General features: G+C 36.1%; 4 protein-coding genes and 2 non-coding genes across 8 annotated transcripts; 4 read left to right on the top strand and 2 right to left on the bottom strand.

The window, feature by feature from the left end:
• The first annotated feature begins 735 nt into the window (after nt 1-735).
• LOC111007193 (putative aspartyl aminopeptidase) lies at nt 736-5,486 on the top strand. 2 transcript variants are annotated; one of them, XM_022279464.2, is made up of 11 exons: nt 736-912; nt 1,843-1,978; nt 2,120-2,198; nt 2,267-2,493; nt 2,633-2,699; nt 3,052-3,159; nt 3,363-3,518; nt 3,707-3,880; nt 4,299-4,373; nt 4,453-4,593; nt 5,077-5,486. In XM_022279464.2, exons 1-11 carry the CDS (start codon nt 825-827, stop codon nt 5,293-5,295), a joined length of 1,470 nt encoding a protein of 489 aa, XP_022135156.1. In that variant the 5' UTR covers nt 736-824; the 3' UTR covers nt 5,296-5,486. The 2 variants fall into 2 exon arrangements, with proteins under 2 accessions (XP_022135156.1, XP_022135157.1); XM_022279465.2 differs by having other exon boundaries at nt 737-912; nt 2,291-2,493.
• A 472-nt stretch (nt 5,487-5,958) lies between these two features.
• LOC111007194 (putative aspartyl aminopeptidase) lies at nt 5,959-10,587 on the top strand. The gene is made up of 11 exons (XM_022279467.2): nt 5,959-6,140; nt 6,511-6,646; nt 7,035-7,113; nt 7,202-7,404; nt 7,501-7,567; nt 7,919-8,026; nt 8,228-8,383; nt 8,533-8,706; nt 9,460-9,534; nt 9,614-9,754; nt 10,117-10,587. Exons 1-11 carry the CDS (start codon nt 6,044-6,046, stop codon nt 10,336-10,338), a joined length of 1,458 nt encoding a protein of 485 aa, XP_022135159.1. The 5' UTR covers nt 5,959-6,043; the 3' UTR covers nt 10,339-10,587.
• A 1,110-nt stretch (nt 10,588-11,697) lies between these two features.
• On the top strand, nt 11,698-11,814 carry LOC148210529 (U5 spliceosomal RNA). Its single transcript, XR_015792086.1, has one exon. It is a non-coding gene; the product is annotated as a U5 spliceosomal RNA (small nuclear RNA).
• A 1,458-nt stretch (nt 11,815-13,272) lies between these two features.
• On the top strand, nt 13,273-13,388 carry LOC148210528 (U5 spliceosomal RNA). The gene has a single exon (XR_015792087.1). It is a non-coding gene; the product is annotated as a U5 spliceosomal RNA (small nuclear RNA).
• A 1,053-nt stretch (nt 13,389-14,441) lies between these two features.
• ADK1 (adenylate kinase 1) lies at nt 14,442-16,871 on the bottom strand. Of its 2 annotated transcripts, XM_022279468.2 has the most exons (6): nt 16,626-16,869; nt 15,770-15,915; nt 15,557-15,676; nt 15,298-15,465; nt 14,849-14,938; nt 14,442-14,750 (listed from the first exon to the last, which is right to left on the bottom strand). In XM_022279468.2, exons 1-6 carry the CDS (start codon nt 16,741-16,743, stop codon nt 14,649-14,651), a joined length of 744 nt encoding a protein of 247 aa, XP_022135160.1. In that variant the 5' UTR covers nt 16,744-16,869; the 3' UTR covers nt 14,442-14,648. The 2 variants fall into 2 exon arrangements, with proteins under 2 accessions (XP_022135160.1, XP_087982133.1); XM_088126007.1 differs by lacking the exons at nt 14,442-14,750; nt 14,849-14,938 and adding an exon at nt 14,953-15,136 and having other exon boundaries at nt 16,626-16,871.
• A 734-nt stretch (nt 16,872-17,605) lies between these two features.
• Nucleotides 17,606-21,223, bottom strand: LOC111007148 (nucleolar protein 56). The gene is made up of 8 exons (XM_022279378.2): nt 20,906-21,223; nt 20,066-20,280; nt 19,795-19,952; nt 19,417-19,604; nt 19,085-19,337; nt 18,645-18,793; nt 18,392-18,526; nt 17,606-18,192 (listed from the first exon to the last, which is right to left on the bottom strand). Exons 1-8 carry the CDS (start codon nt 21,111-21,113, stop codon nt 17,837-17,839), a joined length of 1,662 nt encoding a protein of 553 aa, XP_022135070.1. The 5' UTR covers nt 21,114-21,223; the 3' UTR covers nt 17,606-17,836.

Here is a 21,223-nt window from a genome sequence, read left to right as displayed (position 1 = left end):
AATCTAAAGTTAATTGATATATATTTCTAACTAAGAGGTTTTTAATTCGTCCCTCACTCCAAGTTGTACTAAAAAAATATAAGAGAAAAAGAAAAAGATCTTAGATAAACAATTAGATGTAGTTAGGTAAAGAAATAAGTTTGTGAAAAAATAAATTAAAGTTTGAGAAACACAACCTCAGTATTGAAGAGGGGAAATCTTAGTCTTCAAATAATGGACAATTTTTTAGATGCATAACAAAATAAGATAGATAGATATATTTTTAAAATGAGTCTTACTAGAGAGGAATATGTTAAGCTGATAAAAATATGACGTGAGAATAGATTTTTATCCCAAATTATTTAACAGTAGAAATGACATTTTAAGTTATCGTGTAGGTTTTAAAATGAAATCAAAAGTAAAATGGTGAAGATTAAACATGAGTTTTATACCTTTATCCAACAATGTATTGGTCATATTGAACGTTGTTTATCCAACAAGATGAACCATTTTATCTTTCTAAAAAAGATTACAAACCTCGTTATTGGTGCTTTACCCTAAAAAAACGACAGCTAATATTTAAATCCAAATTAGTAATGTTTTTTATTGTGATTTTTTGTCGCATGTGCTGATGTTTATCCAATGATACAAGGAGAGCAATTATAGACCAATAATGTCCCTTTCATTTTGATAAAAATATTATCCCATGAGCTAAGCGTGGTCCATGTTGCCATGCTATTTATTTATCGACGGACCAAGATGCTCAATTCGTTAGAACTTGAAAGCGCTGCAAACAAAAGCAGGCGCAGGCTGTGAAGCGAAGTGGAAGCTCGTTGCATGAAGAAATGGCTAAGGCAAATGGTGAAAGCACTTCTGTAGTTTCTGATTTCATCGACTTCCTCAACGCTTCCCCAACTGCTTTCCACGCCGTCGGTAAGTTACTAACGTCCGCTTTAATCTTATCTCCCACATTTCCTCGCTACATCATTAACTTTCTACTTCGTTTTATAATTTTTTAAACTTTAATTTATAAACATTCTTTTTCACCTTGCATTATTGTCTATCTTTCCGAAACGTTTTCAAAAACTAATTAATATTATAAATTTTAAGAAATTATTTTTAAAATTTGACTACAAATTAAAATATGTTTATAATAATAATAATAAAATATATCAAATAAATTAATAGGATATATACTTAATTTATAAAACAAACAAATTAAAAACAAAGTTGAGCCTTAATGTTTGGATTTGATTTTGATGGTTTGATTGAATATCTTTATATAATCGTTGGATGAATTAGATGTCCATAGATGTGATAGATTCTTTTTGGACACCAATTCATCCACCTTTCGAAAATATGTTACGCATCCAAAAAAAGGTCACTGGAAAAAGCTATCAACATTGGTCAATAGGATGGGATTTTGGAAAACTTTGACAAAATTAAAGGGGTAAAGGTGAATTTTTAAATTAAAAATTCATGAAATACTAAATTAAAAGCCTAACACAAATTAATATTTAAATTATTTGTTTAATATAAACATTTAAATAATTAACCAATCAAATGCTTCGATATTTTGAATATATAATTTTAGTTGACAAATCATTTAAGTGTAGCTCAGTCAAAACGAACGTAACTAAGCGTAATTAACATATAACTCTAATGGATTGTCGTCGTCTTGTTATCAATACATCACCATTACCTCCCCTCCTCAACATGCCGTAAAAAAAAAAATATACATGGCCATTATCTATCAATACTATATTATTATCAAAAGAAAAAGAAAAAAAAAGAAGAACTGGATTCTGGAATCCCGGTCCTTGTTAAAAAATTTGCTACATGTTTGGATTTTGTTTTTTACAGAGGAGGCAAAGAAGCGCCTGGTAAGCGTGGGATACGAACAAGTATCTGAAACAGAGGATTGGAAATTGGAAGCCGGAAAGAAGTACTTCTTCACCAGAAATCATTCCACTATTGTCGCCTTCGCGATCGGTAAAAAGTATGAAAACGATTCCAATGCCCTTTTAGTTTCTTAGAAATACATTGAAAACTATTTCCAATTTGTGTTGTTACCAAATTCGTGTTCGATTATATTTCTAGTTTTTCTACTGCCGACGAAGTAATAATCTGTCTTCCTTAGTTACGTTGCTGGGAATGCATTTCATATTGTTGGTGCTCATACTGATAGCCCTTGTTTAAAATTGAAGCCTATAAGCAAGGTAGTTATTAAATTTCATTGTGTTTTTTCTTTTACTTCATATAATACGCACTGTGATGGTCTTGCCAGTCAAGATACTTGAATGTTGTGCAGATTACGAAGGGTGGATTTCTGGAAGTTGGCGTCCAAATATATGGGGGTGGGCTGTGGCACACATGGTTTGATCGGGATTTAACAATTGCAGGAAGGGTGATTATAAAGGAAGAGAAAAATGATTCTGTTTCATATGTTCATCGACTTGTTCGAATTGAGGAGCCCATTTTGAGAGTCCCCACACTAGCTATTCACTTGGACAGGTTTTTCTACTAAATTTAGACTTATATCCACAAGGGTCTTGCTTCTTTGTTGTAGTATGAGGCTGGATTATGTGTAGGAAATTTTTTGTTAGCTCGCTTTATCATTACAGAATCTCTATGTTATGTTTCTTGTGAAAAGGGACGCTGTTGCATTTGCGGTGAACACAGAGACTCAACTTCTCCCAGTTTTGGCAACCACTATTAAGGTGATTTGCTCCTGCGTTCTATAAGACGTTAGGCTTCATTAAGTAGAGCGAATAACGTTGAGTACTATTAGTTGATCTGTAAACTTTCTTCACACTCATTCCTATTATAGTTTCTTTTAAGCAACTTAAGATATACTTTCTGTCATTATATGGTATTACGAGCTTACAGATATCAATAATTCAAGAAATCAGCATTGATTTGAGCTTCCTTTACTTGGATGTTTGATCATTAAAGATGCATTTGTCTTATGAATATATATATATATAAATCTTTGTAGCAATACTCCGTCTGCCTTTTCATCCTTATTAAGTTTATGTTTATCTTTCTTCCCTAATTAATGACTGCTCACAGGGGGAATTGAATAAAGTTGTTTCCAAGGATGATGCACAAAATGACGGAGAGATAGCAGATCAGAAGTCAACTTCTACTAGCTCAAAGCATCACTTGCTTCTATTACAGGTAAGACAAATCAGAAAGCAATGCCTTGTGTTTTGGGCTGAACAGTGAAGACCAGATTAATTTATTAGCCTGGACTCATTGAAATTTTGGTGGATTAATTTGAACAATATGGTTGAAATAAAAGTTTGAGCAACGAAGATAAGATGTTTGTAATTTCTACATTTGCTCCGTTGTCATTGTGATCTTTTGCCTGTCTTGTGTAGCTACTTGCCGATAAACTTGGCTGTGAACCAGATGACATATTTGATTTTGACTTGCAAGTATGTGACGCTCAACCAAGTGTGGTTGGTGGTGCAAAGAAGGAATTCATTTTCTCTGGAAGGCTCGATAATTTATGCATGACGTTTTGTTCTTTGAAGGTCTGTATTGTGCCAGAACTTTCTTAACTCACCTAGGAAGTCAACTGCATCCTTAAATAATCTTAGTAATTAGATAAATTCCCTTAAACCACATGGCACATATTCGTTCCTCTCTTACTTTTACATAAGATTCTTCGTTTGATATCATTCTAACTCCATACACTTTTATCTGAATGGTGTAAAACCAGGCACTGATTGACAGTACATCCTCCGAAAGTAGCCTTGAGAATGAACCTGGTATCAGAATGGTGGCCTTATTTGACAATGAGGAGGTTGGATCTGCTTCAGCTCAGGGAGCTGGGTCTCCAACAATGCTTAATGCTTTGTCACGAATTACAAGTTCATTCAGCTCATATCCTTCGGTATTCAACTTCTCCTTTTACATTTTCCTTATTTTTTGTTTCGAGGTGAATGTAGTAATAATGATGGTAGTTGTAAGTTGTGAGCTTTCATTTGTGGTCCTAGGTCTCTGAAATCTAATATGTCACAGATAATTGAACACTATATCATGTAATTACTCATACTGTGGCTTATGTAAGATAGTCTTACACCATGCTGTCTTCCAACTAAAATTCTGAACTAATTGATTGATGGTTGAAGAAGTAGTTGTTTCTTATGATCTCTAAAAGCAATAGGAAGTGGTTCCATGATAATTATTTTGTCATTTGGAAGCTACCTTTATTTGTGGCTCTAGCTTTGTCAATGCGTTCAAAATATTTACCATACAATCAACCAGTACGATTTGATTTGTGGACTTCTTTTATCACTCTTTTTCCACAGCTGGTTGAGAAAGCTATCCAGAAAAGTTTCCTGGTATCTGCTGACATGGCACATGCATTACACCCTAATTATATGGTATGCCATCCCATTTTTTTGTGAAAATTTTCAGTGTATTATAATGTTTAGTGTGTTGATATCAAATTTCCATCTTCAGGAAAAGTATGAAGAAAATCATCGACCCAAGTTCCACGGAGGACTGGTCATCAAGGATAATGCAAATCAAAAATACGCTACTAATGCAGTCACTTCCACCATATTTCGGGAGTTGGCTATAAATCATAACCTTCCTGTCCAGGTATGTTATATTTACACCTCCTAGTTGTTGTCACCATGCCATCAAATAGTTTAAGGATACGACTATTAAATGAGTAGGAAGAAAGGATATCCCGTGTACTTAGGCCCTTAGCGCGGTTGAGAGTAACATAAAAGTGCTATCATGAAAATTATAGTACCTTCAGTCCGAAGTGCTTGAACAAAAAGTACTTAAAAACATTTTCAAGAGTATGGCTGGTACTAAGCATATTTTCGTTAAAAGCACTCCAAACACATATTTAGTGAAAATGAGCACCTTGGGATGAAAATTTGGACACTTCTAGGATGAAAAGTTCTTATTGGTAACTTCTATATTTTGGACCACATCACGATTTTTGAAGAAAAGTTCCAAGTGTGAAAACTTACGCTTACCTCATCAGTTATAAGTTTATAATCTTGCATTTGGTAGGAATAAGATTATATTGTGAAAACTGCCAATGGTAAAGATGGTGACTGAAATTTGCAGGATTTTGTGGTCCGCAATGACATGGCATGTGGTACCACCATTGGTCCCATCCTTGCAAGTGGCATCGGTATACGAACAGTGGATGTGGGAGCACCACAGCTATCAATGCACAGTATTCGAGAAGTGTGTGGTGTAGATGATGTTGATTACTCGTATCAACATTTCAAAGCTTATTTCGAAGAGTTCTCTGCTCTTGATACGATCAAGGTTGATATATAGAACCGTCGTCGTCATCGTAGTCTCGAGATGTATCCAATAATCGATGTTACATCGGAAATAAGGAGTATGGATTTAAACCCACCCTCCATAGGTACACGTACCTAATCATTTGGACTTTGGACTATGCTTAAATTATCTTAAAGTTAACATAAAGTACTCATCTAAGCCATTTCTATGGTTTTTTACTCGTATTGTATGTTCTATTATAAATAATCTAATTGGCTATATGTGAAACATACTACGTTGATTAAATAAAAAGTAATGGATGAATAGAATATTTGAAAGTCTGCAGAAAGAAGAAAGGAAACTAAAGCAAGAAATTGATATCTTTCTTATTTCCTCGTACGCCATAAATCTGAACAAGTAAGAGGAACTTCATATTTCGTAATTCGAAACTCAGAATTAAAACATCTATTAGTTAAAGACAAGTTTCCTTGGGTACCATCGTATAAAAATAGACATCCTTGTGCTTCTTCCTCTAGACTTTTTATAGTAGAAAAATACTTATGGGCCATACGTTGGAGGTCCAATAGAGATGCTTTAGGCCCGGAATACCGATTCCACGGGCTTGAGTTTAATAGGCCGCGGGCCCATAATGAACACTGGCCCAACCAAAAGTTATCAACTGCGTCTGGGGTAGGCCAAGTCTACATTTTCTTTCGCTCTCTGTGCGGAGGATTAAAATCCATTATTTGGAACAAACGCAATCTTAGCAGTGAAGTGGAGCTCTCAAGTCGAGATCGCAGGCATGGCGGCAATGGATGAAGCAAAATGTAAAAGTAATTCTGTCGTGGCTGATCTTGTCGACTTCTTGAACGCTTCACCAACTGCTTTCCATGCCGTTGGTAACTTCTACTTCATCTCCCTTCTCGCTCCGTCTCTCTCACACGTACAATATCAGTCTCTCCTTTCCTTTTGCCTTTTGAGAAAATCATGTTTGGAAATTTGAAATCTCCTTGTTTTCATCCTATTCGCCTCCTTAACTTCATATTTGTTGTTTCTGTTATTGAAGAAAAAAATTTCTACTGACTTGAACTTGCAGTTGTGTAGCTCGTCGTTTGCACTAAATATTGATTTTTGGATTTGTAAACTGACGGTCAATGGGGATGTATTCAAACTCTTAATCGGATTTTCACGGATAATCTAGTTCTTAGCTTTCATTTTTATACAAGAAATGTATATACTTAAGTTTGCTATATGATCGGATTTTTGTAGAGGAGGCAAAGAAGCGTCTCCGAAGCGTCGGATATGAACAAGTATCTGAAAGAGAGAGCTGGAAATTAGAAGCTGGAAAGAAGTACTTCTTCACCAGAAATCATTCGACTATAGTTGCTTTCGCGATCGGTGAAAAGTATGGCTATCAAGCTCATGCTCTTAGTTTGGAATCGAATGCCCTTTAGATTCCTAAAAATAATCGTGATTAGAAAGCTAATCCTCTTAGTTTCGAATCAAATGCCCTTTAGATTCCTAAAAATGTATTGAAAAAAAATTCAATTTGTATTTATAATTACAACTGGGATTAGAAAGCTCATGCTCTTAGTTTCGAATCAAATGCCCTTTAGATTCCTAAAAATTTCAATTTGTATTTCTAATTACGATTGTAGAAAGGGGCGGGCCACATAGCATTAAGTAGAGCGTTGATTTAAAGCAGAGGAATGATCTATAATATACCAGTTCGTGCTTAATTTCATTTATAGTCTTTCTTTTATTACTGATGTGTAATAATGCGTCTTCTTTAGATATGTTGCTGGGAATGGATTTCACATTGTTGGTGCTCATACTGATAGCCCTTGTTTAAAACTGAAGCCTGTGTCCAAGGTAGTCATTTATTTTTCATTGATTTTTTTTAACATACGTCATACGTGCCATGATGTATTGCCACTCAAGATTCTTGAATCTCATGCAGGTAACAAAGGGTGGATATCTGGAAGTTGGCGTCCAAACATATGGGGGTGGGTTGTGGCACACATGGTTTGACCGTGACTTAACAGTTGCAGGAAGGGTGATTATAAAGGAAAAAAGAAGTGATTCTGTTTCATACATTCACCGACTTGTTCGAATTGAGGAGCCCATAATGAGAGTCCCCACACTAGCAATTCACTTGGACAGGTTTTCCTACTAAATTGAGATTAGTATCCACCTTGTCTTGCTTCACTTGTAGTTTCTATCATTACAGTATTCCTATGTTTTTTTTCTTGTGAAAAGGGGCACGGATGGATTTAAGGTGAACACGCAGAATCATCTTCTCCCAATTCTGGCAACAAGTATTAAGGTGATTTGCTAGATGTAATTTCATAGACTTGGGACATAAATAATTTTTCTTCCCACTCATTTCTTCCATAGTTTCATTTTTTAAGAAACTTAATAGATAATTTCTGTTATTATATGGTTTTACAACTGATGTTTGATAATTTCCTAATCGATTTCAGCTCCCTTTACTGGATCTTTGGAATATATATAAATATCAATTGACTGATGCAGTACAAATTTTCATGATAGGAGATAGATTATATGTATTGGATTTATGACTGAAATTTTGTACGAAAATCTTAGTAGCAAATACTCTACGCCTTTTCATCCTATATAAGTTTATTTTTCCTCCCTAATATACGAGTGCTGACAGGGGGAATTGAATAAAGTTGTTGCCAAGAACGATGCACAACATGATGGAGAGAAAACAGATCCAAAGTCAGTTCCTAATAACTCAAAGCATCACTCACTTCTATTACAGGTAGACAAGTCAGAAAGCAGAGTCTTGTATTTTGGGTTGAACAATGGAGACCAATTTAATTTATTAGTCTGTGCTCATTTGGATTTTGGTGGATTAGTTTGTAAATATCGATAGAAGTACAAGTTTGAGCAGAAGATAAGACATTTCTAGTTTCTACATTTGCTCCGTGATCATTTTGTTTTTTTTTCCTGTCTCATGTAGCTACTTGCCGAGCAACTTCACTGTGAAGCAGATGACATAAGCGATTTTGAATTGCAAGCATGTGACACGCAACCCAGTGTGATTGGTGGTGCCAAGAAGGAATTCATTTTCTCTGGACGGCTTGATAATTTATGCATGTCATTTTGTTCTTTGAAGGTCTGTATTATGCCAGAGGCTTTCTTAACACATCTCTTGGCAGCCAAGTTATTCCCCAAAACCATATTGTAGTTGCTACTAATTTTACGGATTCTTCATTTGACATTATTCTAACTTCACATACTTTTATGTTAATGGTTTCAAATCAGGCACTGATTGACAGTACATCTTCGCAAATTAGCCTAGAGAATGAGCCTGGTGTTAGAATGGTGGCCTTATTCGACCATGAGGAGGTTGGATCTGATTCAGCCCAGGGAGCTGGGTCTCCTGCAATGCTTAATGCTTTATCACGAATTACAAACTCCTTCAGTTCAGACTCATCGGTATTAACTTTTCCTTGCATATTTTCCTGACAGTTGTCTTAGTTGTAACTTTCTTGTGGTGTGGTCCTAGGCCTCCAAAATCTAGTTTGTTACAGATGCTTGAAAACTATATCATATAGTTACTTTCCTTGTGGATTTATATACTTACACGACATTATGTTTCAAACTAAAATTCTCAGTTAACTGATTGATAGTTGAAGTAGTTGTTTTTCACATAATCTATAAAAGCAATAGCGATAATAATTATTTTATCACAGTGGGAAGCTACCTTTATTTGTTGCTCTAGCTTTGCCGATGCATTCAAATTTTATACCTATAATTATAAGGAGCAAGGGTATTACAATTATGCTCCCTCTCTTTCGCTCAAATTTCTTTTTCTGGTTTTCTTTTATTTAATATTTACCATAACAATGTAAAAGGATTCTGAGAACTATTTCAATGAGAATCATTTGTTATAAATTTAATTAAAGATGTTCAAACGTTAGTTTTCATATTACTTCAATTGAAATCCTGCCCCAAGTTTCTATAAAAAGGGGAGAAATCTGTTCCAACTGAAATGAACTATTCAATTTGTTAACTTCTGTTGTTCTGATTGGATTAACCACACCAGAAGTATGAGCAGAGCGTGTAATTGTAAAATGCATTTCTAACAGGAATTTGGCTATAACATGTCCGCTTTAGACGAGCACTAATATTGCTTGACTTGTGTTCACAACCAATATGACTGGACTTGTGAACTTTGTTTATCTTCAGCTGATTGAGAAAGCTATCCAAAGAAGTTTCCTGGTATCAGCTGACATGGCGCATGCATTACACCCTAATTATATGGTATGTCATCCCATTAGTAGTCTGTTTGCCAGTAGGTTACAATAATGTTTAATGTGGTGATATCAAATTTTCATCTCAGGACAAGCATGAAGAAAATCATCAGCCCAAGTTGCATGGAGGGTTGGTCATCAAGAACAATGCAAATCAACGATATGCAACTAATGCAGTCACTTCGTTCATATTCCGGGAGTTGGCTGTGAATCATAACCTTCCTGTTCAGGTCTATTATATTTCCACATTTTTGTCATTATGTCATCAAATAGTTTTAGTTTTAGGATACAATTATTAAAGTAGGAAGAAAGTATAGAATCCTTGTGCTTTCGCACCCTTGTTTTAAAAGGCCCATTTAGGCACCTCAAGAGGAATGAAAATCAGTTCTTTGAAGAAAACTTTGAAACTTCTAGAAGGAGAAGTTCTTATTGCTACCTTGTATATTTTGAACCACATCACAAATTTTGACGAAGTTCCAAAGTGCAGTTTTACCTTAACAGTTATAAGTTATGCACAATCTTGCATATTGATAGGAATAAGATTATAATGCGATCATTTGCTAATGGTAAAAATGGTAACTACAATCTGCAGGATTTTGTGGTCCGCAACGACATGTCTTGTGGTTCAACCATCGGCCCCATTCTTGCAAGTGGCATAGGTATACGAACAGTAGATGTTGGAGCACCACAGCTATCAATGCACAGTATTCGGGAAATGTGTGCTACAGATGATGTCAATTACTCTTATGAACATTTTAAGGCTTACTACGAAGAGTACTCTAGTCTTGACGAGAAGCTCACAGTCGATATGTAGAACGTATTCCTCATCTTCTCAGGAAGTTTCTAATAAACCGACTGTAGGGTACATGCCACCGAGTTGTTAGCACAAGGTACTTTTGTATACCAAGACTATGGTTATATTCTGCTCGCACTTTCTACTATCATTAGTCCAACGAGTTATATGTGCAACATGAAACATCAATAATATTGTATAAGATTTCTCCAGGAACATTTTTGTTACCAAATAATTGTAGAAGGCTCTATCTGATGACGCTATTTGACATGTTTATTGTTTTTACTTTCACACTTGACTGTGTTTCCTAATCAAGTTTTTGTGCATTCTTTTTCTGATTCGATCACGAAAATAGATATTTCTCATTTATGTTTGAAGGAAAAAAAAAACACATGGGCATATTAAATACTTATCCGTTTTGGCTTTTTATTTCCTTTCATTGTTATCTTGATAAAAGAAAGGAAAATAATGGCTCCTTGGAGTTAAAAAGGAGGAACTTCCTCCTTAATACCATTAACAACTTATTATTATTATTATTTTTATTTGTCCCTTCTTTTATATATGAGATTAGGAATGGAAATGCCAGTCGCTCTATTCGAAAGTGGTTAAATGCAAGGGTTTGATACATATCTAGCTTAGTTTTAAAAAAATATTTTTACACAAATAATCTGTAGAAAAAGTTATATTTTAAAGTGGTATCAAACTAAGAAAAGTTTTTGTTTAAAATAACTGCAGTTGAATTTAATTTGATAATAAAATGAAATGGCCACCGTTATAATGTTCTTACAAGGTGGTTTATGCAAGAACTTCGTGCCAATATAGCTTGATTTGATATGGATCATAATATTCTCATCCTATGAAGTGAATAAGTCTATGAATCAGTTGCTTGCTACAAACTGAATTTGTCACTTTCTTTTAGCTATTTGTTGAATTACATGATAATCCAATCTAAAATTGTTCCTAATTTTTTCGCAAATCAATAATTTAAAATCAATCAAGAAGTTTCGTAGATATCTAAGCCTTGAGTAAATTAATATATGGAGTCAATTAATGAAAAAACTTCTAATATCCATGAACATAATTTTATCATTGAAGTCCAATAATAATTTATCCCATAAAATAGTAAAAGATAGCGTATCAAATATGTATTGACTAAGTTTTGAGTCTTTGAAACAAACTTCCAAATGAGGCAAGTGCAATTTTCAATCATTATTATCAAAGTTGGAATATGAAATCCATGCTCTATGGGCGTGGTGTTGGTTTACCGTCGAAGGCGCGTGGCTATGAACCAGGGAACAATCCCACATCGAAAAGGGGCGCAATCTGCCGAAAGGAAACGCTCCTATAAAACGATCCTCCGAGCGATGGAGAGAGGCACGGAGCCGTGCGGTGAGCACAGAGCGAACTATTCTTTCGCCTTTTACTAAAGAATACCGTGTGCTCGCCGCTCAAAGCGGCATACGCCTATTATTGGAGAGCTTTCTCTTCGGAGAAGCTCCTGCAATTTTAAGTCCAAATGTTTCTTCTCTCCTACTCTGCACTTCTGCCTCGATTGATTAGGGCAACTTGATTAATGAATGGTCTTGCAGTAATATTTGTGTGCCCTAATCTTGAGAAATAGCAAACTCAGGGATCAGGATGGAGTCACCGTTGCGGCAATCGTGTACTGCAGACAGAAGGAAAAAGCAGAGAAAATGGAGAACCGTAAAATCTGCCTTTTAACCATTTTCCAGAGGCTCAAGTCAAACGCAGCCGAGAGGAGTAATTTGCCAATGATATTTAGTTGGTAAAGACCAGTGAAAATGCTCTATTGGAACTCTAAAAGGATGCGTGTAAATTTTGCTTGATTGGTAAAAACATAGTTTGGTTGGAAGAAGGATTTGAGAGTATGCTGAAAATCGGCAGACGAACGGCGATTTCACCAAGCACAGGTGGAATCACTACTTACAGTTATTTTCTCTGTACCATACAACATTTTTTATTATCAATAATCCCACGAGCTATAACTGCAATATGAAACATCGACAACTTTGTATAATAAGATTTCTCCATGAAAATTTTGGTTTAACAAAGTCATTGTAGGAGCCACTATGTGATGATGCTTTTTGATATGTTTTATGCAATATTTCCTTTCATTTCAATCTTTACAAAACAAAGATCAGTGCAGTGATCAGTGATCAATCCTTGTGGTTCTGATGCAATTAAGGATGCAATTAGTGAGAAGCTCCACTGTTATTTATTTATTTTAAACTTTACCAAATGCGTACGTCCAATTGAGTCCTCAACTTTAGAGAAGATCACAAGTTATCTTATCTACTAAATTTTACTAAAGTTGATTTAATAAGGGTTCAGTACCAAAATTTTGAAAATGTATATTCTAATGTATAAATTTTCAGAAAACAATTATTTTTGGTTGTTATTGTTTTTCTAACTAATTTTTATGTTTCGGCCCATTTATGTAGTTCTAATAAATACTAATATAACTCAACATGTTGATACACACCCTCAAAGCCATGTTATTTATGTGTCAAACAATTAATAGCAAACTAATGGTAAAAACTTTCGAAACTAAAATAGACACTTGAAAGTTCCAAGAACCAAAATGAAATAAATTTAGAAATTTCCATAACCAAGATGCGATTTAACCAAAAGATTTACCATTAAAGTCTGTCTATTTTTACCTGTTAAGAAAGAAATGATAATTAAACTATGTTGTACTGCTTTAAAAGGAAACTTCTTTGGCTCAAGAAAAATTCAAATAAGGGCTCATTCAAGTGTAATTTAGAATAACATCATCACAAGTTAGAATATGAAAACCATACTACGGCGCCTTCGTCAAAGGAGCGAGAGTATGTGAAATGTGAAATAGGGAACTATCCCACATCGAAAGATCTTTAAGATGCCGAAAGAACAAACTCCTATAAAAGGCGCATCCAATCATTGTTCAAAGTACGGAGCCGTGCGGTGAACACAAAGCGAACTATTCTTTCGCCTTTTACTAAAGAATACCGTGTGCTCGCCGCTCACAGCGGCATACGCCTATTTTTGGAGGGCTTTCTCTTCGGGGGGAAGCTCCTGCAACATTTTAGTCCTAAAATTCCTCTCTTTTCAATTTTATAATTTATATGTTTATTATGTATTGTCATGTAGATTAATGGTAGTCATTTCCGATGGATGGAATTCTCTATAGCACGCTGAAGAAGAGAGCTGTAATCGCTGCACTAAACCATTTCTTCTCAAAATTATGTAAATGACGCGCTTAAAATGAGCCAATCAGTATTTTTTTGGAATGATTTATTGATTTTTCAGCATAACAGTTTCTTGTAACTACTACTCTTGACAACTTCTTATATAAGCATTTCCTGTTTCTCAATAACACTTTTTAAGAGTTAAATTCGACACGTCTCGTTTCATGGGTTAGTTGGTTCTCGATTGTTTTCATAATATTAGGGTTAAAATGGTCAAATACTTGATAAAATTCTCTCTCTAAAAAACTTGAGTGAGAAGATTGGACAGCAACTTTAACTAATCTAAAACCACTTTTTATTTGCCTAAAAGTCATGTCGACTGCATTTTAATCCATGAACACCACTAAAATGCCATAAAAATTCTAATAAGGCTTGTCATCAACAACCATTTGTTATAGCTCCAATTCATCAACCACCATTTCTCATGTTGAAATATTGAAGGGGTTTAACCCCACAAAAAGAAAAAGGGGAGAAGCATTTCCCACCGGATAGAACTTTTGATACTACCAATACTATTATAATACTATTTTTTCCTCCATGGTACTTGTAATTTTGATAATACGACTGAAAATAAGTGGCTGTAGCATAATTTTTTTGTATTGCAAAATTGCCCCTGACCCAATGGTTCCCAACCAAAGCCACGATGCAGATTGGGTGAACAGGAATACAGTTGGCGATGAACAGTGACTGCACTAAGTGAAACGCAACAAAGGCCAAGTGGGGAGGAATCAGCTTGAAAGCATCATCTATTCTAAGGGCTATGCAAAATTCCAGTGGGGCCAAGAACATGATTTTTTGTTTGCAACTAGTTCAAAAAGAGATTCCAACAACACACATAGTTTATGTACTAGCCAAAGAAATCTGCAAAGAAAGTGATTAGATTCCAATGATCATTCTTATTTTGTAGTAGTATTAGTTCATTCTGTAATCAGAAGTTGATAGCAGTCGGGTAACTTTGGTTTGTAAAACAAATGAAGTTATATCATAGAGTCGGCAGATTCGACCATATAACATCAGTAAACAAAAAGGGTAAACAATGGTTTTCTGTGAAAATAAGCCATTGTTGAGCTAACAGACGTGTTTCTAGGATGAGAGCACTTTCTGAATCTCTTCTGTTACCTGTTTGGGAGGCTTCTCTGCTTGGAGATCTGCAACAATTTTCTTCTTGGAATAGTAGTCAATTACCTATGAGAACAAACAAATTCCATTTGCATTACAGAGTTGTACAAAGAGATGTGCTACCATAAATATGCTAAGAAAAGGATTGTGCAAAGCATGCGTACTGGCTTAGTTTGCTTGTGGAAAGCCTCCAGCCGTGATTTGAGAACCGCTGCAGTATCGTCCTTACGTTGAATCAAAGGTTCTCCAGTGACCTTGGAATCAGACAAAAGTTTGGTAATAAGTTGTTGGCGGGGTTCGGAAATATGAAATTTTAGTAGGGAGCTATCAATGTTCTATCCTGTGAGTTTTAATTTAAATTTTAACCAAAATGTTAAGCTTCCCTCTCGGGAGACAACAAATAACAGTTTCTCCTTTAAGGCGGCACTTAAATACTCCGCGCTTAGCCATTGCTTCAAATATGAAAATAAGACCAACAAAAGGGAAAAGATAAAGGAGGTAAGACATTGTTAGAAGTAGAAAACAGGGATTTCTCGATTGAAAATTTCAGCAATCAAAAATAATATGTTATAAAACCAGAAAGAGGATAGGTCAAATAAGATAGCTGTCTTACATCATCAACACCAGCGACCTTTGGAGGAGCAAATGTTGTGTGGTAAGACCTTCCGCTGGATGGGTGTATCCATCGCCCTGTAATCCTCTCCTCCAAGATTGAATCATCAATGGAAAAATTAAGCACCTTATCAATTTTAACACCCTTCTTTTCAAGCATCTCATCCAGCTGCAGTTAAGAAATTGGGTGAACAGAAAAATTCAAGAAGCATTTCATTGCAAAAAGTACAAAGGACAAAAACAAGAGAAGGATGTGATACCTTCTGTGCTTGGACCACTGTTCTTGGAAATCCATCAAGAATGAAACCTTTCTGACATGAAGGCTTTCTCACTGCTTCATCTATGATGCCAACAACCAAGTCATCAGACACAAGTTCACCCTGAAAATAAAAAAACTATTAGTAAGAAACAAGATGACTGTAATATAAAATTTTGTAGCAGGCAACATAGTAAAAATAATAAAACAAAAATACCTTATCCATAGCCTCCTTAGCCTTAACACCTAATGGAGTTTTAGCAGCAACTGCAGCTCTTAACATATCACCAGTGGCCAAGTGACACAAGCAGTAATCATCCTTGATGATTGGAGATTGGGTGCCTTTTCCTGATCCAGGTGGACCTGTGGAACAAAAGACAATCTTAAAGACGAACAAAAATCAACTAAAATGCATGAGATCTCAATATCATACAACGGCCACAAAAATTTGGATTCCATTAAATAGCATTCAAAATGAGAACTTAATGTTGAAATTATACGCATAAAACTAATTACATTTTGCTTCTCTCCTTCCCTTTGGCCATTTTACTCATCTACAGCATAGTGGACGGAAAATGGGGAACTCATTTCAACCATGTGAACTATTCATCGACAAATTTATCAATTCGTGGAATATTCAGCTTGAGCACTATGGCATCGGGAATATACAAAGGTAAGACACCAGATATGGTCACAAACATGGGAATCCGTCGATTTATGTAACGAGAGTTCGAGTACGAATAATGCAGAAATCATGGATACTGTTCGATAAGTCTAATCATCGTCCCTATACAACCATTGCACCTCCACCTCGGATCTAATAGAGAATAGAATAAGCGACCTTACAATACTGCCTCGTAATGCCAATCTACGAGAAAAAGATCCTAGGCAGGGCACGCCAAAGTTTCAAACTATCGATAGAGCACGACAACTTTGCGTCGCAAAGAGCAGGAAGTCGCGGATCTAAGATGGAATTCTATCGAGTAAGAAATACCAGAACATGAAAGAAAGAAGAACGACAAATTCCTGAAGGCTGACATGAAAATGCATAAACGTATGAGGAAGAAAATTACCAATGAGAACGAGACGCTTGTCGGACTTGGAAGCGCATTTCATGCGACGGAGGAGCTCGGACATGAGATCAATGGAGGAGACATCTTGTAAGGTAGTTGCCGCTGAACTACTGGCCATGGCGGTCTCTTCTTCTACACTCTCTTCTTGCGGAGCCTCCAATGAGGTTTACGAGATTTAAGCTACAGCTGCGACCGAGAACCTCTCTCTCTCTTTCGAACCCTCCAACTTTTGAAACTCCAGCGGCGGCCTGCATATACCAAGTTATACTCCCCCATTCCCCTTTTGCCCTTCGACTTTGTTAAAATGACATTGGTGTCCATCCCTTCTTTATTACCGCTAAGTTAGGTTTATATTGGCAACTCTCACCTCTTTTTATTATGTAATATTATAAAAAGAACCATCTAAAAGTATATCATCCTTCGCGGATTTATACACGGGATGATTTTAAAAGACATAGTATTTTGATGGTTTTCAAAGAGTTGTGTTCTTGAAAAAAGAGGGTTACAGTACTTTCTTTTTATTTTTTATTTTTTATTTTTTTTTAAAAAAAAAGGGTTACTATACCATTGAAAGTCGGTATGCGTGCAAATAGATTGTTTCTACACTAAATCGTTTTATTACTGCCCCTCCTCTTCTATTATATTCTCCATTTAAGCATGAATTCAAGAGCTCATTGCCTCTCCTCACAAACAAAGCAAGAAGGAAATATTACTAAAACATTACACACCCCAAGATCCCATCTTTTCCTCTACATCAATCTTTCTCAAAAATTAACTAATATTCTTTTGGTCCCAGAGATTCAGCAAAATTACTCCCGTGCCCCTTCCCCTTTCTACAACATCTATCTATCAACTAGCAAGGATTGAAATTGCTTCAGATAGTATCAAATCAAGGGCATATATTATAGCTTAAGGCAAGATTTTGGCGAATCTCAGAGCAATAAGGGAGGCGGCTTAGAGCCAAACGAGGGAACTTCATCTACCAGAATCTTAAATTCTTAAAGAAAACAACTCCAACAAAATTAGAGTAGAATACATTTCATCCACTGGAAGTCAATTCAGATATTAAGACAAAAAGGGCATAAGTTTACTGATTGGAGACCAAAAAGAGCCACAAGGGACATTTCTACAGCTAGAATATGTAATAGCAACAAAAGCATGTCTACCTATAAATCAACTGTCCGCCTCCATGTCACTGTGGGTTTGAAAAGCTATTCGGCATCTTCAGTTTTCGACTTCTTCTTCTTTTTCTTCTTACCATCTTCTGCAGCTACGTGATCCTCCTTATTTTCATCCTTGCTCTTCTTTTTCTTCTTCTTCTTGCCCGATTCTTCCTCGCCATTTACTCCATTTGTGTGCTGCTGCTGCTGCTGCTGCTCCTCTAGTTCCCGTTCCAACTTTCGCTTCTCCTTCTTTTTCTTCTTTTCTGATTTCACATCGTCGGTGTCACCATTTGCAGTAGCACTTGGCCTGTCCTCAAGTTCACCGTTTGCATTAGCTTTTGATTTCTTTTTCTTGCTCTTTTTCCCCGAAGCGTCATTTGGCTCTTCTATGTCCATGTCAGTTGCTGTCAAGACATCAACCAAACGGAATAAAATATAAAGGGAGGCAAATATGATGGAAACAGAACTCCAGCATCTTGCAGAAATAATAGAAGTCAGCTTGGAAGAGTGAGAAATATAGTGAAATAGCCACACTAAGTGCCATAACCCAATCAAATGCAACCATTTTCATGGCATATATCACCAACATAACATTTCAAGTACCTTTGCTATCGGCACTTTCAATTGCAGCTTTCATAACATCAATGTTTTTACGAGGTGCTATTCCCTTGTCATAAAAGTCAAGGCGCTCTTCAACTTGCTCACGAAGTTTCTCACCAAAGGTTGTGGTACTCGTCTCTGAATTTGGAATACAAAATTATAAATCAGATCAGCAACTGCTAACTATAATTTTTTAATAGAAAAAGCCAATTTTATTATAAAGAAAACCATACAAAGGGTGGCTACATAACATTACCTGCAAAGCAATCAATACGTGATGCAATAGAGCACTTGTTCGCAAGGTAACGAGCCATACGGCCTTTATTGCGTGCAGATGCTCGCCCAATGAAAGATGAATGAAAGATGAGACCATATTTAGGCGTGTTTCCTTTTGTTTTCAAAGCCCTGAATAGAAAAAATATGAAGGTATTAGATCTGGTTTCAATAACACAGATTTCCATGGTAATAGTACTTTCGTTGCAAGAATATACTTTAAATAGTGTTGAAGAATTAAGTGGTTATGAGCTGGATTTAGCTTTAAGTAGAAAACATTTCTAAATTTGAACCCATGGAAATCAGTATCTTTGAGAGGAAACAATTTTTAATATTTTGAAACGGATGCAAAATATCATAAATTGATGCAGGATCACAGAAAAAAAAACGTCATCCTGTCAACAAAATACAACAGATACAAACCTGAAGAGTGCTTTCTCTGCCCCAAGTATCTGAAGGGTGGAAGAAGGGCACTTGGCCAAATTTGTTAGACTACCAGCATGGGAAATTAGACGGGCCCCAACAACTTCACCAATCAAAGAGGCCAAATTGGGTGCAATATCATTCATTTTAGCCACTAGATAATCAAAAAGTTTTTTCCTGTATTCAGATAGATCCATTACCCTCTGTGCGAATTGCTGGACATTAATCAAGTCAATAGGAGACAAATCCTGGCCTGTAACATAGTTATTAAATTAGGTGATTAAACGAGTAAGAAATTATTTTTAAAAAAAAAGGACAAGTCAGAGATCTACCCATGGAGGCTTTGGCTGCTTCAACAATCTCCTTTGCTTTATCCTCGTCACCAATTATGTCAGTTAAGCCAGGGATTTTGTCTTCTGCCAGCTTTGATTTGTCCTCAATAAATTTAGCAACTTTGGCATAAAGATAATTGTCACTGACAATCTTCACCAGCTCAGGGAAGTGCCATGAGTACCACTCTCTGCATAAAGTAAACATGAGAAAATTAATTAAAAACACTCGTGATTTTCTAAAGAAAATAAAACTTCTAAATCTATAAATAAGCATCCACAACACCATCTCCATCTTAAAAAATGATAAAAGCAGTAACCCACTTCTTTCAAAATTGTAAAGTTCGTCAAAAACTCATGCTTTTTTTTGCAATCAAATACCTGACTCTCATGGAGAAGGAATTAATGTCCTTGTCGAGAGTGTCAAGGAGGAAGATTGCTTGAATGACCATGTTATCAACACGGTTAACATTGAACTTGACCTTGGCTCGACTGTAACTGTGCCCTAGACCAAGTTGGGCTTTCTCCAAATCTCCTGACTGTAGATACAAAAAATATTAACATGGATAACAGTAGTTTGTAAGAATGTAACATATCTGAGAAACTATTGATACTACTAAAAGCAAAAGTGGAAAATGAAGAACAGGCTAACCTTCAGATCCTTGATAAATTTGTCAAAGTGTAGCCGCACACCCCGAAGCAGCTCCAGAACAAACTCATTACTCTGACATGGGATTTTAGTCTCTTCAAAGATGTTTGACCCAATCTTGGGTTCAGCTAGTCCCAAAACGAACTTGGCCTTTTTACCCTCCTTAACTTTTGGAAGATTAATTTCCAGGAAACTCCTCAACTCATCAGTCATGAGCCCTGACATTTATCAATAGGTTAATTGCAACAGAACTTCAAGATCCAAACAGCAGGATCGTAAAATATTGGATAAACCAAGAACCATTGAATTCCAGGAAACAACTCAAACTAACAAGAAGCTTATGATTGCTATTGCATTTCCACCATTAGCTTAGTCACAAGGTTAGGTTGCTCAATAATGCTGCGAGAAATACAGTTTATAAATCTTTTACAGTCATTTTATAAACATGTACAAAACATCGTCTGAAACGTGGAAATGCGAGTTGCAAAACCCCTGACACAACCGGATCGAAATTTCAAACATGACATGCCAGAACAAGAAAACTAATAAGAGAATAACAAAATTGTGGGCTAACATACACAAGAAACATCACATTGCTATCAGGTAGAACACGGAAATACACCACAGTTAGCTTCAAACGAATAGCAGAAGAAACAGGCAAGTCGTGTCCTAAAAAATGAGCCAAAACAACAACGGATGATGCTAGAAAGTAACTACTCAACGAACTAAAGAAAGATTTCCCGAGTTCAGATGGTGAAAAATGTGCAAATCTTCCTACCGAGATCCCTGAAACAACTGATAGTCAAATGATTGCATAGAAGATGGAGTTCAGGAGTGAACTACCTTCCGACACCGAGTTGCACTGCTTGAGTGCATCGAGAGCCGACTCGAAGGGATGGAAAGCAGCAAGCTTCACGACCTTGCCGAAGCGGTTGAGGTCGGAGACAGAGCTCCGAACGGCTTCAGTGTTCTGCCCAATTTCGTCGAGGCCATGGGCGTGAAACAGAGCATAACCAGAAGCAGATTCATACAGAAGATACGTCGAAGTCATGGGACCAAAACCAGAGAGAAACTATGACGGAAGCGTTCTCAGTTTCTCTTCTATGGCTTTGAAAGGCGAGCGGTTGCGGGAAAAGGTTTTAGGTTTTCGGGGGTTTTGGG

Source organism: Momordica charantia, assembly GCF_013281855.1.
Source record: "Momordica charantia cultivar OHB3-1 chromosome 6 unlocalized genomic scaffold, Mcharantia_2.0 BLBB01000006.1, whole genome shotgun sequence".
Lineage (NCBI taxonomy): Eukaryota > Viridiplantae > Streptophyta > Magnoliopsida > Cucurbitales > Cucurbitaceae > Momordica > Momordica charantia.
This window is presented reverse-complemented; position numbering and strand designations above follow the sequence as displayed.

What these genes read in the sequence shown, in the direction of transcription:
- LOC111007193 (XM_022279464.2), top strand. Translation starts at nt 825, where the DNA reads ATGGCTAAGGCAAATGGTGAAAGCACTTCTGTAGTTTCTGATTTCATC. An exon ending in AACTGCTTTCCACGCCGTCG is followed by an intron (nt 913 to 1,842) that starts GTAAGTTACTAA and finishes TGTTTTTTACAG; the next exon opens with AGGAGGCAAAGAAGCGCCTG. An exon ending in CTAGCTATTCACTTGGACAG is followed by an intron (nt 2,494 to 2,632) that starts GTTTTTCTACTA and finishes TCTTGTGAAAAG; the next exon opens with GGACGCTGTTGCATTTGCGG.
- LOC111007194 (XM_022279467.2), top strand. Translation starts at nt 6,044, where the DNA reads ATGGCGGCAATGGATGAAGCAAAATGTAAAAGTAATTCTGTCGTGGCT. An exon ending in CTAGCAATTCACTTGGACAG is followed by an intron (nt 7,405 to 7,500) that starts GTTTTCCTACTA and finishes TCTTGTGAAAAG; the next exon opens with GGGCACGGATGGATTTAAGG. An exon ending in CCTTCAGTTCAGACTCATCG is followed by an intron (nt 8,707 to 9,459) that starts GTATTAACTTTT and finishes GTTTATCTTCAG; the next exon opens with CTGATTGAGAAAGCTATCCA.
- ADK1 (XM_022279468.2), bottom strand. Translation starts at nt 16,743, where the DNA reads ATGGCCAGTAGTTCAGCGGCAACTACCTTACAAGATGTCTCCTCCATT. An exon ending in CTAAGGAGGCTATGGATAAG is followed by an intron (nt 15,677 to 15,769) that starts GTATTTTTGTTT and finishes TTTTATTTTCAG; the next exon opens with GGTGAACTTGTGTCTGATGA. An exon ending in CAGTGGTCCAAGCACAGAAG is followed by an intron (nt 15,466 to 15,556) that starts GTATCACATCCT and finishes TCTTAACTGCAG; the next exon opens with CTGGATGAGATGCTTGAAAA.
- LOC111007148 (XM_022279378.2), bottom strand. Translation starts at nt 21,113, where the DNA reads ATGACTTCGACGTATCTTCTGTATGAATCTGCTTCTGGTTATGCTCTG. An exon ending in AATTTATCAAGGATCTGAAG is followed by an intron (nt 19,953 to 20,065) that starts GTTAGCCTGTTC and finishes TTGTATCTACAG; the next exon opens with TCAGGAGATTTGGAGAAAGC. An exon ending in TCCTTCTCCATGAGAGTCAG is followed by an intron (nt 19,605 to 19,794) that starts GTATTTGATTGC and finishes TACTTTATGCAG; the next exon opens with AGAGTGGTACTCATGGCACT.